Consider the following 17,153-nt stretch of genomic DNA (forward strand, 5'->3'; position numbering starts at 1 on the left):
TTAAATTCGAAGGGGGAGAGGGAAGATAAAAAATATTAATTTTTTTAGATTTGAATTTATAGTCTTTATATTTCTTTTTATAAAAATAAATAAATATTTTTTATCGAGAAATTGAAAAAAAAAAAAATCTTTATTTGTATAATAATAATTTTTTTTTTTCAAACAAAAATTATTTTTACACATATTTTATTTTATTTTATTTTAATGAATATTATGTTTAAAAATATTTTTATCTTTAAAGTAAGATTTTATTTAATTATATTCATAAAAATTTGTAATTTTTATAATATATATATTTTTAAATATTATAAGTCACATAAACATCATTATAACACATTTCCTCATTATTTTTAATTTACTTTTAAAATTATTATATATATATATTTTTTTTTAAGAATTAACAAATAATGTAAATACTATAACAACAACAAAAACAGTAAAAAGCTTTGTTAGTTAAAAATTAATTTGTAATTCGAATTTAATATTTCTTTTTTTCAATTATTATAATATACTTTTCGTTATATCCGGGTTTCTAAAATATGAGATTCTAAATTAAAGTAGTATCAAAGATAGCATTTATAGGATTCAGTGGTTTTGGAAAATTTACTGCTTTATAGTTACTTTTAAGATATTATGATAATTATGAGATCAAATATTAGCCGATGGAGTTAAATAAGAGAATATGAAATCAAATAATTCAGAAACAGTATGAAGAAGTTAGTTAGGAGTTTTATTATTTAAGGAAATTAACCTAGAAAATATGCAATAATATATATCAAGCTAAATTTGATTAAATAAAAGAAGTAGCATTAATATTTATTGAAGATAAATATCCTTTAATAAACTAATAAGATGAAAATGTATAAAAAACTGGATTTGAAAGAGGATTTAAAAATAATATAATTCTCTTTTTGGTGGATAAACATAAAAAATTACAATTAAATGAGTTATTGTAGAAAATCCTAATATATTTTAACTTGATGAGATTAATAATGATTTATACTAAAATTATTTAAATATATATTTTTTAAAAAAACAATTTAGTTGCTAATACTATATTTAATTAATTAAAGGAAAAACTTGCCTAAGTGTATCATATAAACAATCTAAAATTTATAATAGTGATTAAATTTTAGTTTTTTAATAAGGAAAATAATTATAAATAAGAAAAAATCTTTTGAATAAGAAAAAATTATTAATAAAAATGGTTATTTATATGGATTAAATGTAATTTGATTATATTTATGTATTTTATATAAGAAAATTTATTTAAATGTATAAACTTTTACTATTATTATTATAATAATAACTTGATTTCATGAATATACAATAAAAAAAAAAATATTATATATTTGGTAAAATAAATAATATAAAATAATAAAATATAATAAAAATAATTATTGTAAATCTTTTATAATATATATATTTTTTTATTTTTAATAATATTTAAAATATATTTTATTCTATTATATCATAAGAAAATAAAAAAAAAATATCAATTAAAATATTTTTAGTAAAAAATAATAACAAAATAGAAATATTAACAAACAAACAAAAATGTAAGGTTGTCCTTTTTCAAATGATCCTAAACATAAAGTAACTCCCGTAATACTAGGATAGCATTTAGTTGTATTAAATTTGTTCTTTTTAATAGCTAAAATCTATGATGCTTATTTATTAAGTTGGTTAAGTTATTTATTATCAATCAGTTTGCTACTTTGTTTGATTTCAATCTAACTTAAAAAATTTCTTAATGTTGAATTTAATAGCGAAAGTTATCAATGCACATCTTTTGACTTAAATGACTAGGCAACTGTAAAAGCTCTTTATGTTCATACATTCACATTTGTAAATGATTCAATTTAAAAATTTAGAAAAGTCGTTCTTTTAAAAGACTATTTCTATACATTAAAATGGGTTGGAGCTCTTTATGCTTTAAGCAAAATCGCTTTCTGGTTTGGAGATTTTGGATTGATTTTCTTAGTTTGTAATGCTATTTGTTTATTTCCTTATGTCAATTAAGAGTATGGAAAATAAATTAATGAAAAAACATTTTTTGCGAAAAAATCTTTTTAAGAAAAATTAAATAAAGTTTTGGAAAAAATTCCAAGTAAATAAAAAATATAATGAATTATAATATTTAATTGAAATTTATTAATTATTTATGCATTTATATATTATAATATAATTATTATTTTAATTTGAATTTAAGAATAAATAAAAGAATTTATTTAATTATAATTTATATATTTTATATAATATAAAAACTATATATTATAATATATATATATAATTTTGATTATATTTATTTAGGTTTAATTTACTTTAGTATCTCTATATTATTAATTTTAATTAATTAAACTATAATTTATTTTTTATTAATTATTTATTATAATTTTAATTTTATAATATTATTAAACATATTTTATTTCAAAACTTGAGTTTACTATCTTTTTAAAATATTATTTAAACATATATTTATATAAATATTAAAAAATTGATTTGCAAAACATTTTTGAAGAAAATTATAATGGTTAATAACTATTTTCTAAATAAATGTTTTTAATTTTATAAATATTTTTTTCTTAAGTTTAATATCGTTTCAAAACTTTAAAATATTCATTTATGTAAAAAAATTAAATTTTAATTTATATTTTATTATTTGATAATATATTAATTTTTAATGCATTTTTTTACATAAAATAATATATTTATTTATATTATGATCTATATATGATATAATACGAGAAAATAAATAGAGACCATTAATATTTTTGTTTTATATATATAATTTCTTTTTATCTAATTAATAATTTCAATCAATTTTATTAATTCTTTAAAAACATAAAAATATTTAATAATTTATTATGTATTTTTTTATAAATTACATATATTTATTTATCATGTATTTTTTTTTATATTTTAAATAAAAATATATATTTTAAAATAAAATTTATTTTTTAGTATACAATTTAAATAAAAAAGTTACATAATTTTAAATAGAAATGAATAATCACGATAGCAATAATTACGAATAAGAATAAGAAGAAGACGAAGAATAAAGAATTAACTTTTATTAAATAATAAAAAGATTAAGAGAAGATGGGGAAAATTCTCCCGCATCTCGTTTGGTCTACGTAGCATATTTTAACGAAACTTTATTATAAACGTAAAATATCGACATAGAAAAGATGATGGAATAACGTAATAAAGATAAGTAAAAAGAAAAGGAATTATTTTAAGGATATTGTCTAATAAAAGGAGCATTTCTAATCCATTTGCTAGAAGGAGATTCTACAATAATAAATGAATTTATGTTAGGTTTGTATAATGATTTTAATAAAGAAAAATCTATTTATTTAAATTTAAACATAATTACTTTTAGCGAAGAAAATTCAACAAAAATGTTTGATAAATGGTATTGCGACAACTTATTTTAACCAGGGCCATAACTTACAACTGATATAGAAAAAACAGATTAATAAGTATAGGACAGAACATGGGAAATATATAATATGATATGTCTAGCAGGAAAAAAACATGCTCAAAAAGGTGTCAAAGATAAACTTTAAAAAAAAATTTCTTAAGATATTAATATTTCTGTTGATGATATGTGTTTAATGATTTCAAAATATTATATGAGTATAAATGATTATTATAATTTGTACTTATCAAATCTTTAAATTAATTTAGATGGTGAAAAACAGTATCCCTATTAACCTTCTTTAATATCTATTTTAGAATTTTATTAAAATGGAAATTTAAAATAGTATTGAATAAAAAAAAAAATTAAGAATTCATATAATTATATATATAAAATAATTATTTATATTTTAATCTCCTCATGAATTATTGCCATTTATTACATAATTTCATATTTTAATTTTAGAATAAAAATAATTATTTTTATTGTATTTAACGATTTCCATAGTTTTTTTTTATTTTAATTTAAAATTAAATTCATCAGGGATTACTTAAGTATGATAAGCGTTAATTTATATATCTTTAGTTTATATATATTTATTTTTTAAAATTTATATAAAAATTTTCAAAAATTAAATAAATATTATAAAAATAAAAAAAACAATAAAAATGTAATCTTTAAACTAATTAAAATCCGATACTAATAATTAAGTAATTGATTCTATTAAGATGCTATAGTAAATTGCAATAAATTAATTATCAGGTAAAGATACTACATAAATTAATGAATATAGATTAATGTTAAGACCAGATGAAAAAACTTAAAATAAAATTTACAATTATATGTAAGTATACAGAAATAAAATAATAGGAAATCAATACGATAATAAATAAAAACCTAGAAAAGAAGAGAAATTCTTAAATAATAATGAAATAACAATTATCGAAAATAATTATTAAGATTTAGGTTTTGGCGAATTATGTATGACTTTCATAAATCCTGATTCTTTAGAAATTGGTTCAAAAAAATAAAAACCTGAATGTATAACATATTAAAAGGCAGAGTAGGATTATGATTAATTTTTAAATTTAGTTAACATTAATATTCCATAAAGCGAAAGAATTTTACAAAAAAAAGCTTTTATGTTATCTTTTTTATTACTTTAAGATTATGAAGAAAAAGATGAACAAAATCGTAAAATAACAACGTATAAAGACTTATAAAATCCAATATAAACAGAAAATGAGTAATAATTTAAATTGAACTCCCCAGATGGTAACCAATAAATAGTTAATATAGAACAAAAGTAAACAAAATCACCTATATAATAGTAGTAGGTTTAATAAGAAGATAAATAATAAAAAATAAAATAAAAAAAAGATATTAATTATATTTTAAAACTTATAAAAAAAATCTAATATTTAGAAAATAAAGAATCACCATAAATAGGAAATACTTATTAACCATAAAATATGACGTAAGCTATTTAACCAGATGTAAAAAAAGCATAAAAAAAATTAATATAAATACAATATATTATTTAAATAAAAAAAGAACTAAAATAAAGCAAAATAAGATGATACAAAAAAACCTTAATTAACTCCATATAAAGTAACACAAAAAAATAATTAAGCAGATGAGCAAAAGAAATTAAATGATAAATAAAATTAAAAAAAAACTTTAAAAGATATAAAATAATAAGATATTAATGTTTAATATTTGAAATCAGAAAAAAAAATCAAAAAGCTAATACATTTCATTACAGACATAGATGCTTAAGAATTTAATTAAATTAAAAAAAAAAAAAATTTTGGTGGATTTTTAATAAAAAGAAATTATGACAAAGATGACTACGATTGGTATTGTACAAATAAATATCCAAATGATTATTTAACATTGCTTAGATTTGCAATTCAGCTTAAGTTAACTTTAAATGGAATGCTTTTTACTAGAACTTTTTTAAAAAAAACAGGAGATAAACTAATTTTAACAATTAAATCTTCGGAAGAAATTATTGCTTAAACTGCAAGTAAATATAAACTTTATAAATAAATAGAATTAGGATATGCTGATTTGCTTTCATTAGAACCATGTGATGATAAATATAGGTCTTTTATTTAATAAAATACTTATACAATAATAAAAAAAAAATAGGCCTTTAAGGTTAAAAAATTAAATAAAGAGTGCAATAATTCTATTTAAAAAGAAAATGAAAAACTAAGCAGCTCAATAATAATAGTAACAAGAGAAAAATACAAATAATAATTTATCAATAGAATAATAATCAATAAGAAAACTAAAAGAATACATTAACTTGGAAAACGATAAATTTTGGGAAATTTTAGCATAAAAATAATTATTGTATAATAAAAAAATTGATTAAATTTGTTAAAATTTAAGAATAGAAAAACCTAATCATAGTATAGAAATTATGGATGATAATGCAGAAAATTCTAGAGATTAAAAGGATATTTGGTTAGCTTATTGTTTGTATTTAGATTATATGCTTTATTATATTAATAAAATGTAAATTTTATAAAAGTTCGTTAAAACAGATCCTGATGAAATCATATTGTAAAATTAAAGCTAAAAGAATTAATAAAAGAAAATTGTTAATTTTAATTCATTTTAAAAAAATGAAGCTTTTTTATATAAAGTATAACAAAAAAATTATTTATAAATATTTATTAATCGATTTGATTTGATTTTATTTTTATATTTTCTTCATTTTTTTAAAAAACTAAATGAAAGTTCTTTATCAATTTATTCTATCTTATATTTTTAGGAGATTGAGTTTTTTTAAAAAAAAAACTATAGAAAAAATCAAAAATAATATCAATAATAGTGATATATATATTATTTAAAAAGTTAATTTTTAGAAAAGCATTAGGAGAAACAAATAATTATTTTCATATTGTAAAAGGGATTTTTTCAACAAAAAAGAAATTAAAAAATATATGGGATTATTTAAATGTTAATATCCCAATGACACCTTACGCTTAATATTTTTAATCTTAAAATAAGTATTTTGAGTTGGCTTGGAGAAAATATGAAGTAAATGAAGTAAAGGCAAGGTCATAATTTATGAACATGGAAAAAATTAAGATTTGTAATATTATAGTTTAAAATAATGTAATTATATTACAAAATAAAATAAAATAGTTATAAAAAACAAAAAACATAGATCTTTCTATTAAAATTAAAAATTGATAAATATATTTGTGATTATTTCCCTATTCATGAACCCCATTAATTACTTGGGGAAGAAAAAATGGTTTATTTTCGTCCTTTAATAGATGCATAATACCTTTAAAATCCTTAGCTTACGGAAACATAAGAAAAAATTAGAAAATTATTTCTTATTGTAGAAAAATATTCAGAAGGTAGCGATTTTGATAGTGAAAGCTTAGTTAAAGAAAATTCTTTTGATTTATTTCAACCTTGGAATTTAAATATAGATAGTATACGTGACTATTTTGGTGAAAAAATTGCTATTTATTTCCTTTTTTTATAATATTACACAAAGAAATTAGCGCTTATAAGCCTAATTTCTATTATAGTCTAAATAATATAATAAGAACATGAATCATTATAAGTAGTAGCAGGATTTAGGATATTCTTTTCAATGTTGATTATGTTTTGGTAGGTATTATTTATGTAAAATTGGAAAAAATAATAAGTAATTTTCTCTATTATGTACGGTTAAGAAAAGCTTTAAGAATAAGAAGTAGAAAGACCATAATTTAAAGGATAATATAGGCGTTCTACTTAAAACGATAATATAAATTTTATTTTTTACCCTAGTTGGAAGAGGTAGTTTTTATTTTCCCTATCTATTTTAGTGAGTATAATTATTGTTTCTATTGTTGTAGGTATTATCATTGGTTTGTTTATTTTAAGAGGAATTCTTATTAATAATAATATTTTAACTAAAATTCCTATTATTAACCCGCCAGGATTAATTGGAATTATTAACTCAATATAAATCTTAATATTTAATTATAGTAATAAAAAATATACATTTTATAATTAATTTAGTTTAAATTATTATAAAAAGTATATGTTTTATTTAATAAATGGATGACATAGAAAGAAAATCATTAGTTAGCTTAAACATTTGAAAATTCTTTTATTGTAAAAATATTTTTGTTTACTTTTTGTAATACTTTTGCTTCAGTCTTTATGATTAGTTTCTTTGATTAAATATTAGCAATTACAAAAGAAGAAGAAACTTTTGTATAATAAGCGGATGGAGAATTTCAAACTGAACGCACAAAATATGATTTACTAGAATTATGTAGAACAAATAAAGATTAATAACCTGAAGAATTTGATTGTTTTGAATCGCTTGGATATTAAATATAATCGATATTTTTAATTAATTTAATAAAAAATATACCTGAATTACTTGTACCTTTAATAAAATAATTAATTACTAAAAATTTAAGTAATGAAGATGAAACCCTTATTTTACACCCTTTTAACTAAATAGACTCCTATATAGATGCATAATTAAATTTAGAATAATATATGACTAATGATGACATTGACGGAACTTTAGGTGATTACATGGAACTTGTTATTTAATTTGCTTTTCTTGTATTATTTGGAGTAGCTTTTCCTATTTCATTTATGTTAGCTTTTATTAATAATGTTTTAGAGATTTAGGTTGATAAAATAAAATTGATATATTTCGTTCGAAGACCAGTAAAATTAAAAAATAAAACATACTAATAAATTAATTAAATTTTTAGTTTCCGACAAATGCATGTGATATAGGCCCTTGGGTGAAGATTTTGGAAATTATATCTTTTCTTTCAATTTTTACAAATATAGGTATAATGATTATTATATATAAATATGTATTTTAATCTTAGGTTTATTAGTTTATACAAGTTATACAATACAATCATTTTATCCTGAATATGAATATAAATTTATAGAAGAAATAGATTAAAATAGTAAATAATATATGAACCTTACAGAAGAATAAATTTAGAATCTAGTCGATATTTAAAATACATAAAATATGGAATTACTTCAATAAAAATAGCAGATAGCATTCTTTACATTATTAGTTATCTTTTTATTCTTTAAATATATAGTAACTATCCTTGTAAAAGATGTTCCCGAAATATCTAATATTATTAAAAAAAGGCATAAACATATTATTAATAATTGCCTTCATGGTGTAGAAGATGAAGTTGCTAAATGTACTTATTCAAATTAAGCTAGTCAAATAATTTAAGGAGTTGATTATGAGAATTATAATAACAAATTATAAAAAGATTAAAATTATATTAAATAAAAAGAAGAATTAAAGTTTTTAATATAAAAATAACATAATGAAAAAGATAAGCTTTTGATGAAAATAATATTCAAAAACTAAAACGAATTATAAAAGACATTAAATTAAAAAAAAACATAATGAATATAAATAGAATTTTATATTTATTTTAATATATAGTTTTTAAATATATATATTTTATTTTATTTTTTTTGGAAAAAAATATAAAATAAAATAAATAAAAAATATTAAAATATATAATAGTTATTTCTAAAAATGGAAAAACTTAATATTTACCGTTATTAGCTTGAAGAATAAGTAAGATTTTTGTCCAAAAATTCAATTAATTAAAAAAAATATACAATTAAATTATAATAAAATGGCAAATATTTATAACCAAATATATTTATAGGTAGATTAATGGAATTAATATTCATTAGAATTAAAAGAGAAAATTGGAAATCCTATATGCTAAAAGCATTCTAATTTACATCAAGATATTTCTAAAATTAAAGAAAAATATTTTTTTAGCTATTTAAATGATGCTTAGCGATAAGTATTATTAGGCTTATTATCATTATATTTTCCTTTTGTGAATAGAAAATGTAAATTACATATATTTTTTTTTTTAAAAATAAAATAAAATATATATTAAAGATTTGAAAAAAAGTTTCTCTAGTTCATTTAGACTTTCATTATATATTTATTTTGGTTTAGGATTAATTATTCATCCAGAAACATACAGCTCATTTTTCTATATACCTAATTTACAAGCACATAAAAAATAATGAAATAATTAAAAAATATAATTTTAATTATTAATTTTAAATAAATATTAATAATATCTATAAATATTATTAAATGATTATTTATATACAAAAAAATATAAAAATATAAGTTGTTTTAAAAAAAAATATTAATAAAAAAAAATATGCATTATATCTCATTTAAGAATTACCAGTAATATTAATTATTATTATTATTACATATGGATATTAATTTATCAAAAACATAAATAATTATTATATTTTATTACTTTTAGTGTTGATTAAAATTTATTAATTGCGTTATACATAAAAAAAAATATATATATTTTTTAATTTATATATTCTAAATATTTTTTTTATTTTAATTATTTAAATTTTAAATAAAATAATATATATTAAAATATAAAATATATGTGTATTTTATAATAATCAAGTATATATTGTATAATTTAAATAAAAATATTATTAATGCATTTTGTAATTTATTTTTTTATTAATAAAGATTCTTCATTAACCCTTCCTCATATATTGATTTTTGTTAATAGATCTTAATTTATTTTTTTCCCTATGATTTAATTGATGAGTAATTACAATAATTTTTATTTTTTACTAAATAAAAATATAAATTTAAATCTATTTTATTGTAAAGAACTTTTAGAATTTGTGTATAATGAGTTTTATTATATTTTTATAATTAATTAAATAAATACTTGTAAATTAGTTCTATTTTAATTATTCTAATTTAAAGAAGTCTAAATATCTTTGAATTATTAAAAATATATTATTAGGTTTAAATAAGTTTCAAGCAGAGTTTCCTGCAATTGTTTAGTTTATATTTTAAATCTTTCTCCTATTATAGTTATATTTCTTTTTCTTTTCATTACAATTAAAAGTAGAATAATTAAGGTAAAAATAAAAAGCGAATTATTCATTATCTCAAAATAATAAAAGTAGAGTAAAATTAAATAAAAATTAATTCTATATATGAATTTTTTTTGTAAACTTTAATTATTAAACAATAATTATTATAATTATTATTATTATTATTATTATTATTATTATTTTATTTTTATATACTTAATTCATATAAAAATAAACGATTATTTGTAATATAATTATAAGCTAATAGTCAAATACTAACATATTTATTTGATTTCATTTGCAAATAGTGATACATATTTATAATTTTCTTTATTGCTTTATATTGTATATTTTTAACTAATCACATATTATTTTCTTATTTTTTACTTTTATAAAAGATAAATCATTTAAATAATCATTCGTTTAGTTGTTGTTTTTAATATCGATAATTTTATTTTACTTTTTTATTATTTTAAGATTATTAAGAAAAAAGTGTATATAAATTAAAGTTTTATAATTAATATTAATATTCTAATTTTATTTCTTTCATTTAAAGACTTATATTATTATTAATAAATACTTTATTTGAAAAATTTATTTTTTAATTACAATTTCTTATTTAATCCATTTTTTTTTTTTTTTAAAAAAAAAAATTATTTCCAATAATTATTATAATATTCAAATTTTATCCTTTATAGATTACTAATCACATATCAAAAAATGTTTATCATAATTACATAATTTTTTTGATTCATATATTTATTTTTCCATAAATGAAAAATTATAATAAAAGCATTAAATTCTATTAATATTTATATTATGTCAATTACTTTATTAATATATTACTGTTTTAATATTTATTCTAAATTAAATATATAATTTCTTAATTTTTATTAATTTAGATCTTAATAAAGAATTCTATTTAATAGGATTAATTTCTCATCAACTTTTTCGAAAATATATTTATCTAAAATTTGGCATATGTTTTATATAATTTTGTATTATAGTTCATCAATTATGCCTTTAAATAATAATATTAAAAATATAATATTGAATTAAAATTTCTAACACGTACTATGTTTTATATTCCTTTATTTTCTATAACATAATATTCGATTATTTATTTAAATTTTATTATTATTTTTATATAATAAATTAAATTATATAAATAAATTTAATTTATTTTTGTGTTAATGCAATTTAGAAATTATTTTAAAACTTTAATAAAATCTTCTTAAGTTAAATATATTATATGATTATATGAGATATTGATATAATCTTTATATTATATTTTCTTTATTTTAATGTAAAAAGACATTATTAACCGAAAATTTATAATTTCTGTCAATTAAATAAATAATTATATTTGCAATAAATATATATAATAAAATAAGTTTTTTATATCATAAAATAAAATTCATTTTATTGATATATTTGCTTTTGAAAATTAAATTTGACTTTTATTAATGTAAAATATTGTATTGTCAATTTATCTATGTCCATATAAAGTTTCTTTCATATTTAAATTTAATTCATTTAATATATTTTCACTAAAATTAAACATAAAATTTTTGTTTTAATCAATATTTATCCAAAAATATATTTATAAATTTCTTCTATTAAGTTTTTCAAATATTCTATGGAAAAAAATTTAAATTCATAGATATTTGTATCATAAAATTTAAAAAATTTTAATTTAAGATTTAAATACAGCTGAATATTAAGCTATTTCATGAAAAAGAGAAAATGGCATTAACATTATAAAAAAAATAAAAAATTATAATCGTAAAAATAATATATGTTTTTATAATTAGTCAGAGGTTAATATCTTCTAACCAAAAAATATCATAGTATTAAATTAAAGGATTAAAATATAATTATTTAAATTTTTTTTTTATCAATATTTTTTTTTTATTTTGGCAAACTTTATTCGGTTATAGAGTTTATGAATAAAAATTAAAAAATAACAAGAACAAATTATTTAATAATTATTGGTATATTTCTTTATATGTTTTCAGCAATTCAAATAAATAAAATTTTATAAATAAAATTAATAATAAAAAAACAAATATATAATATGTAATCGATAAAACAATATAGATTCAAAAAAAAAACAAGTAAAAAACTGAAGAGAGTAAAAAAAGAAGTAAATATTTAATAAATTTACAATTATTAATCTATTAAATTTCTATAAATCTATATTATAAATATTTATAAAAAAAAATTAAATTGAGATATAAAAAAAAATTTATAAAATAAAACATCTAAAAAAAATGTTAAATAATATATTTTTTTATTTTAAATAATATAAATTAAAATAAAATAAAAAAAAAAGTGATTTATCGAAAAAAAAAAAATTTAAGTTAAAAAAAATAAAAAAAAAAAAAAGAAAAATAAAATATAAAATTTAAAATATTTATAAAATTTAAAAAAAAATTATAAAATAAAAAATATATAAATATCAAATATTATATATAAATATAAATATAAAATTATATATAGTTTTTTTTTTTAACTTTTTTATAGCTTTTATTTTATTTATTATTTTTTTCAATTTTTTATTTTTTATAATTTTTCTTTATTTATATTTAATAACATATTACATATATTTTTAAGATAATTTATTTGCTATTAATAAAAGCTTTAAAAATATATTTATTAATATGAAAATGTATTTATATTAAATATAGATAATTATTATAAAAATATAGTTTGAAATTTCTATTTAATTATTTTTAATATATTTATAATATTTATACTTAATGAAAATAATAAAAAAATTTTAAGATTTTTACAAAATAGACTATTAAATTTAAAGATTACATTTTAGTCATTCGTTTTATAATATGTAAAATATTTTATCTTTAAATTATTAATCCATTCTTATGAAATTGTTTTCTTAAATCATTTATTTTGTTTTCTCTATTTTTTTAAAAAAATTAATAAAATTTGTAATAAAATACAATCTATGAGTAATTAACAAATTTCCATTATCGTTTTTATGCAATTCAAAAACAATTAAAAATTGTTTTAATTTTCTTAATTTAAGTTTTCCTTTAAAATAAAAATATATTAATTTAAAGATTTCGTTAAATAATACATCAAATAGTAAAAACATTGTTAAAATTGATTCTTTAAACAATTACTAAGTATTTAATTCAATTTGTATATAATATTTTAAAATAATTATCAAATCTAGCATTCTTTCTATATTTGTAAATTATTCTTTTTAAATATTTTATAAATATAATGATAGTAAAAATTAATTACCATGTTTAGTTAAAAAATTACACAATTAAGAATAAGTTACTATGTTTATATTATATTTATTCTAAATTTTATAAAATTATATTAGTTCTTCTTTGATATTTTAATTATTTTAAGAACCCTAATTATCTACTAAATTATTTATATTTCTCTAAATTAAATTAATTAAATAAAGCGATTTAAAGCTATCGTTAACATTACTTTCAAGAAATAGTAAGTTAGATTTTTATTCTTTAAAAGGATCAATATAAAGTTAATAAATATAATATATCTTCGGAAAATTTAATTTTAAAACTTTTTCAATTTAACTCATTAAATCCCCTTCAAAATCCTCAAACAACCTAAAGTAAAAATATTTATTTTAGTTTTAAAAATTCTATTTTTCAAATTAAACATATCCGATAACAAAACTATTAATCAAATTTTCTTATTATTATAAAATGCATATAATTTCTTATAAACCATAACTAAATTAGTAATATATATGAAACATTTGCTAATAAATATTATTTTATCTGCATATTTTAAAAGCTAATTCATAATAATTATTAGAATATAGAAATTAATAAAATTATTATTATTAATCTTAAAAAGCTATTATTAATATATATTCACAAATATTATAAATTTACGTATTATATTTTTTTATTAAGTTTTAATCAAATGTTTTAAAAACTAATTATATAAAATTAATTGTTTATTTTATTAATTATTTCTATAATAAACTTTCTTCATCTTCTTCTTACTTTAAAAATAATTTTAAATTATATTAAGAGTCTATAAAGCTAATATGTGTAATTCCACAGCAACAATATTCCCATAACTAAAATTTATTTTAAAAGTTTTTAATTTAATAAAATATTATTTTTCGAATTTAATATTTTAAATTACTTTAAAACTTAAATCTATTTAAGTTTGATCTTAAAATATAGTTTAATTTTCAATTAATATATTTTAATTTTAAGTAAATGTTTGAAATACTTAATCAATTTATTCAACATTCAAATAAACTTAGTTTATGTTTTCATATTCCAAAAATAAATCATATTATTTTTTTATTGTTTAATTTAATAAATTTTAAATGTTTTCTTTTTATTCACTTTCATTTAATTATAAAACTCTTATTTATTTTGCAAGTTAAATTCTTTATAAACTATTATATAATAATATTACAATTTAGTTTATATTTTATAATTTTTATAAATTTGAATTCGTTATTAGTAATAATATTTATTATAATTTATTCATTTTCTTAAATAATTCATAAATTATTTAATCATCATTTTGAATATTAGAGCTATTCATATTATGTATACTATTATTTAATTTTTCTTGCTTTTTATTCTTAATTTCTTCACAATCAACAGCGATTATAATATTTCTAGTTTTTTCTGCTGTTATATCTTTTATGATTTACTCTAATTCTTTACATATTGTTTAAGACTAATTATTTTCTATAAGCTAATTAATTTGAATTTTTTATTATTCCTATTTTAAATTTTAATATAATTATATATTAATTTATTTTTATTTTTACTAAGTCAATATTTAGTTAAATAATTTTTAAGAATTCTTAATAAATTTATGATTTTTAATTGTCTTAGTTTTTCTATAAGCCTTAGATTAAAATATTTTATTAATTTTAAAATACCTTATTTTATTTCATATTTAAAAATAAATATTTTTGATTTTATTTAAATTTTATTACAAGATTTTATGAAGCAATCTCTGTTATCCCGTTTTCAGATCCAAAAACTATAGAAATATTATGCTTATTTTTTAAAATAATTCCAAAACCCTTATTTATAAAATAGAATAAAAATATTAATTTATATTACATTAACTTATTAGTTACAAAGCTTATCATCTAAAGAATAAATTTAGGATTAATTTTATTAAAAGTATAAATGTCCAATTTATTAAATAATGTCGTTATAAATAAAAAAATAAAAATTATCACCTTTTTTATATATTATAAACATTTTTTATAAAAAATACTAAAATCAATATATAAAATAAGCAATTACTAAAACTTTAATCTAAAATCTTAGCTTAGTATTATAGATCAATATTATTTGAATCCAATATTTTTTTTAAATATATTTATAAACTTTTATTTTCATTTATGACAATCTATAGAAATTTTGGTTTTAGAAATATTGTAAAAAAAATATTTTACTATAATAAAATTAATAGCATTTTCATTATTTCTTTTTTTTAATTCTGCTAATGCAGATATAATATAATAATTATTTTCTTGCTTTACGGAAAACTCTATAATATTTATTTCTTTGAATTATTATTTTTATTAAATATAAATTTAATCAAGTAAGTTAATTTGAACTAATTACTTTAATTTAAAAAAAAAACTAATTTTATATATAATATTTAATAATATTTTTACTTTTATTTATAATATTATAATTTCCTTTTGTGTTTATTATAGAATAATTTGGTAAATTAAAATATTATTCTCATATTATAAAAATAAATCTAAAAATAATCCTGTTTGTAAAAAATTAGATTTTAATAATTTAACTCTTCCTAGAATATCTTTAAATCCATTGAAGTTAATTAAATTTTTTATTTTTTTTATTATCTTTAAAGTAAATAATTAATATTAATAAAATAATATAAAATTTACGCTCTATTAATAAATATTTATCTTTTAATAACGTAATTAATTAATATATTTAACTATTTAGAAAAAATATAAATTTCCTAAATTTGTAAAGGTTACAAATACAAAATTATTATCCTTTGAAAAATAGTTTATATAAAAAAATACTAATATAATTTACTAATTCAACTATTTAAGAAATAGATATGATATTTTCCTTTTATTTCAATTCTTATATATTAAATATTTTAGGATAATTATTTTCACAAAATAACTATTATAAAAATACTTTGTTTTCATTAAAAACAATTGTGTATTTTTATAATTCATTTGCAACATAGCTTTAAATTTATAAAAAATAATATTTATGAATATATATTTTAATTACTATTAAATTATCTTTATGTTATCAGCATTTAAAATTTTTGGAAATTAACAAACTGATATTGAGTAGTTTAATACCTAATCTTATTGATATTCACAAAAAATTACAGTTTTTTAGTCCATTTTTAAAATCCAAAATAATAAATTATTTTAATCAAATCCAATTTTTAAATAATTTGTTCCTTAATAAAAATATAAAATTATTAGTACAATTTTTTACTTTTTTAAATGTTCTAAAATAAATCATTATTAATAAACCTAAAATTATCTTATTAACTATTTTAAGATATAAGTTCCATTATTTTTATTTTTTTAGTGTATTTTAAAAAATATTATATATCTTTAAATATTCAAAAAAATATACATATAAATTAATAAAATTATAAAAATATGAAAAATTAAATTATATATAAATATATGTTTATATTATTTATATTATATTCATAAAATCTATAACAAAACTAATTTTTTTATAAAAATTTATGCATATTTTTACTTTATAATAATAATTTAACTTTATTTTTTTTTATTTTTTAATTTATA

The 17,153-nt window shown here is 15.4% G+C and overlaps 2 protein-coding genes across 2 annotated transcripts, besides 16 other annotated features; both read left to right on the forward strand. All coding sequences in view use genetic code 6, as the record gives it.

Annotated features, from left to right (window-relative positions):
• The first annotated feature begins 1,362 nt into the window (after nucleotides 1-1,362).
• Nucleotides 1,363-1,398: a microsatellite.
• Nucleotides 1,399-2,914: 1,516 nt separating this feature from the next.
• Nucleotides 2,915-2,963: a microsatellite.
• On the forward strand, nucleotides 2,964-3,519 carry IMG5_075390 (hypothetical protein; the record flags this gene model as incomplete). The annotated part of the gene is made up of 2 exons (XM_004036593.1): nucleotides 2,964-3,217; nucleotides 3,492-3,519. Exons 1-2 carry the CDS (start codon nucleotides 3,006-3,008, stop codon nucleotides 3,517-3,519), a joined length of 240 nt encoding a protein of 79 aa, XP_004036641.1. The 5' UTR covers nucleotides 2,964-3,005.
• A 505-nt stretch (nucleotides 3,520-4,024) lies between these two features.
• Nucleotides 4,025-4,084: a microsatellite.
• Nucleotides 4,085-4,204: 120 nt separating this feature from the next.
• IMG5_075400 (hypothetical protein) lies at nucleotides 4,205-8,855 on the forward strand (the record flags this gene model as incomplete). Its single annotated transcript, XM_004036594.1, has 8 exons — nucleotides 4,205-4,920; nucleotides 4,979-5,532; nucleotides 5,579-5,969; nucleotides 6,242-6,556; nucleotides 6,609-7,428; nucleotides 7,482-8,131; nucleotides 8,179-8,260; nucleotides 8,431-8,855. The coding sequence occupies exons 1-8, from the start codon at nucleotides 4,222-4,224 to the stop codon at nucleotides 8,853-8,855; spliced, it is 3,936 nt and encodes a 1,311-aa protein (XP_004036642.1). The 5' UTR covers nucleotides 4,205-4,221.
• Nucleotides 8,856-8,870: 15 nt separating this feature from the next.
• Nucleotides 8,871-8,912: a microsatellite.
• An 886-nt stretch (nucleotides 8,913-9,798) lies between these two features.
• Nucleotides 9,799-9,853: a microsatellite.
• A 646-nt stretch (nucleotides 9,854-10,499) lies between these two features.
• Nucleotides 10,500-10,551: a microsatellite.
• Nucleotides 10,552-11,481: 930 nt separating this feature from the next.
• Nucleotides 11,482-11,522: a microsatellite.
• Nucleotides 11,483-11,519: a microsatellite.
• Nucleotides 11,523-12,704: 1,182 nt separating the features above from the next.
• Nucleotides 12,705-12,738: a microsatellite.
• Nucleotides 12,709-12,790: a microsatellite.
• Nucleotides 12,729-12,832: a microsatellite.
• Nucleotides 12,729-12,833: a microsatellite.
• Nucleotides 12,792-12,830: a microsatellite.
• Nucleotides 12,792-12,840: a microsatellite.
• A 35-nt stretch (nucleotides 12,841-12,875) lies between these two features.
• Nucleotides 12,876-12,915: a microsatellite.
• Nucleotides 12,876-12,926: a microsatellite.
• Nucleotides 12,927-17,153: the final 4,227 nt, after the last annotated feature.

The sequence above is a fragment of the Ichthyophthirius multifiliis genome, assembly GCF_000220395.1.
Source record: "Ichthyophthirius multifiliis unplaced genomic scaffold scaff_1120509250464, whole genome shotgun sequence".
NCBI lineage: Eukaryota > Ciliophora > Oligohymenophorea > Hymenostomatida > Ichthyophthirius > Ichthyophthirius multifiliis.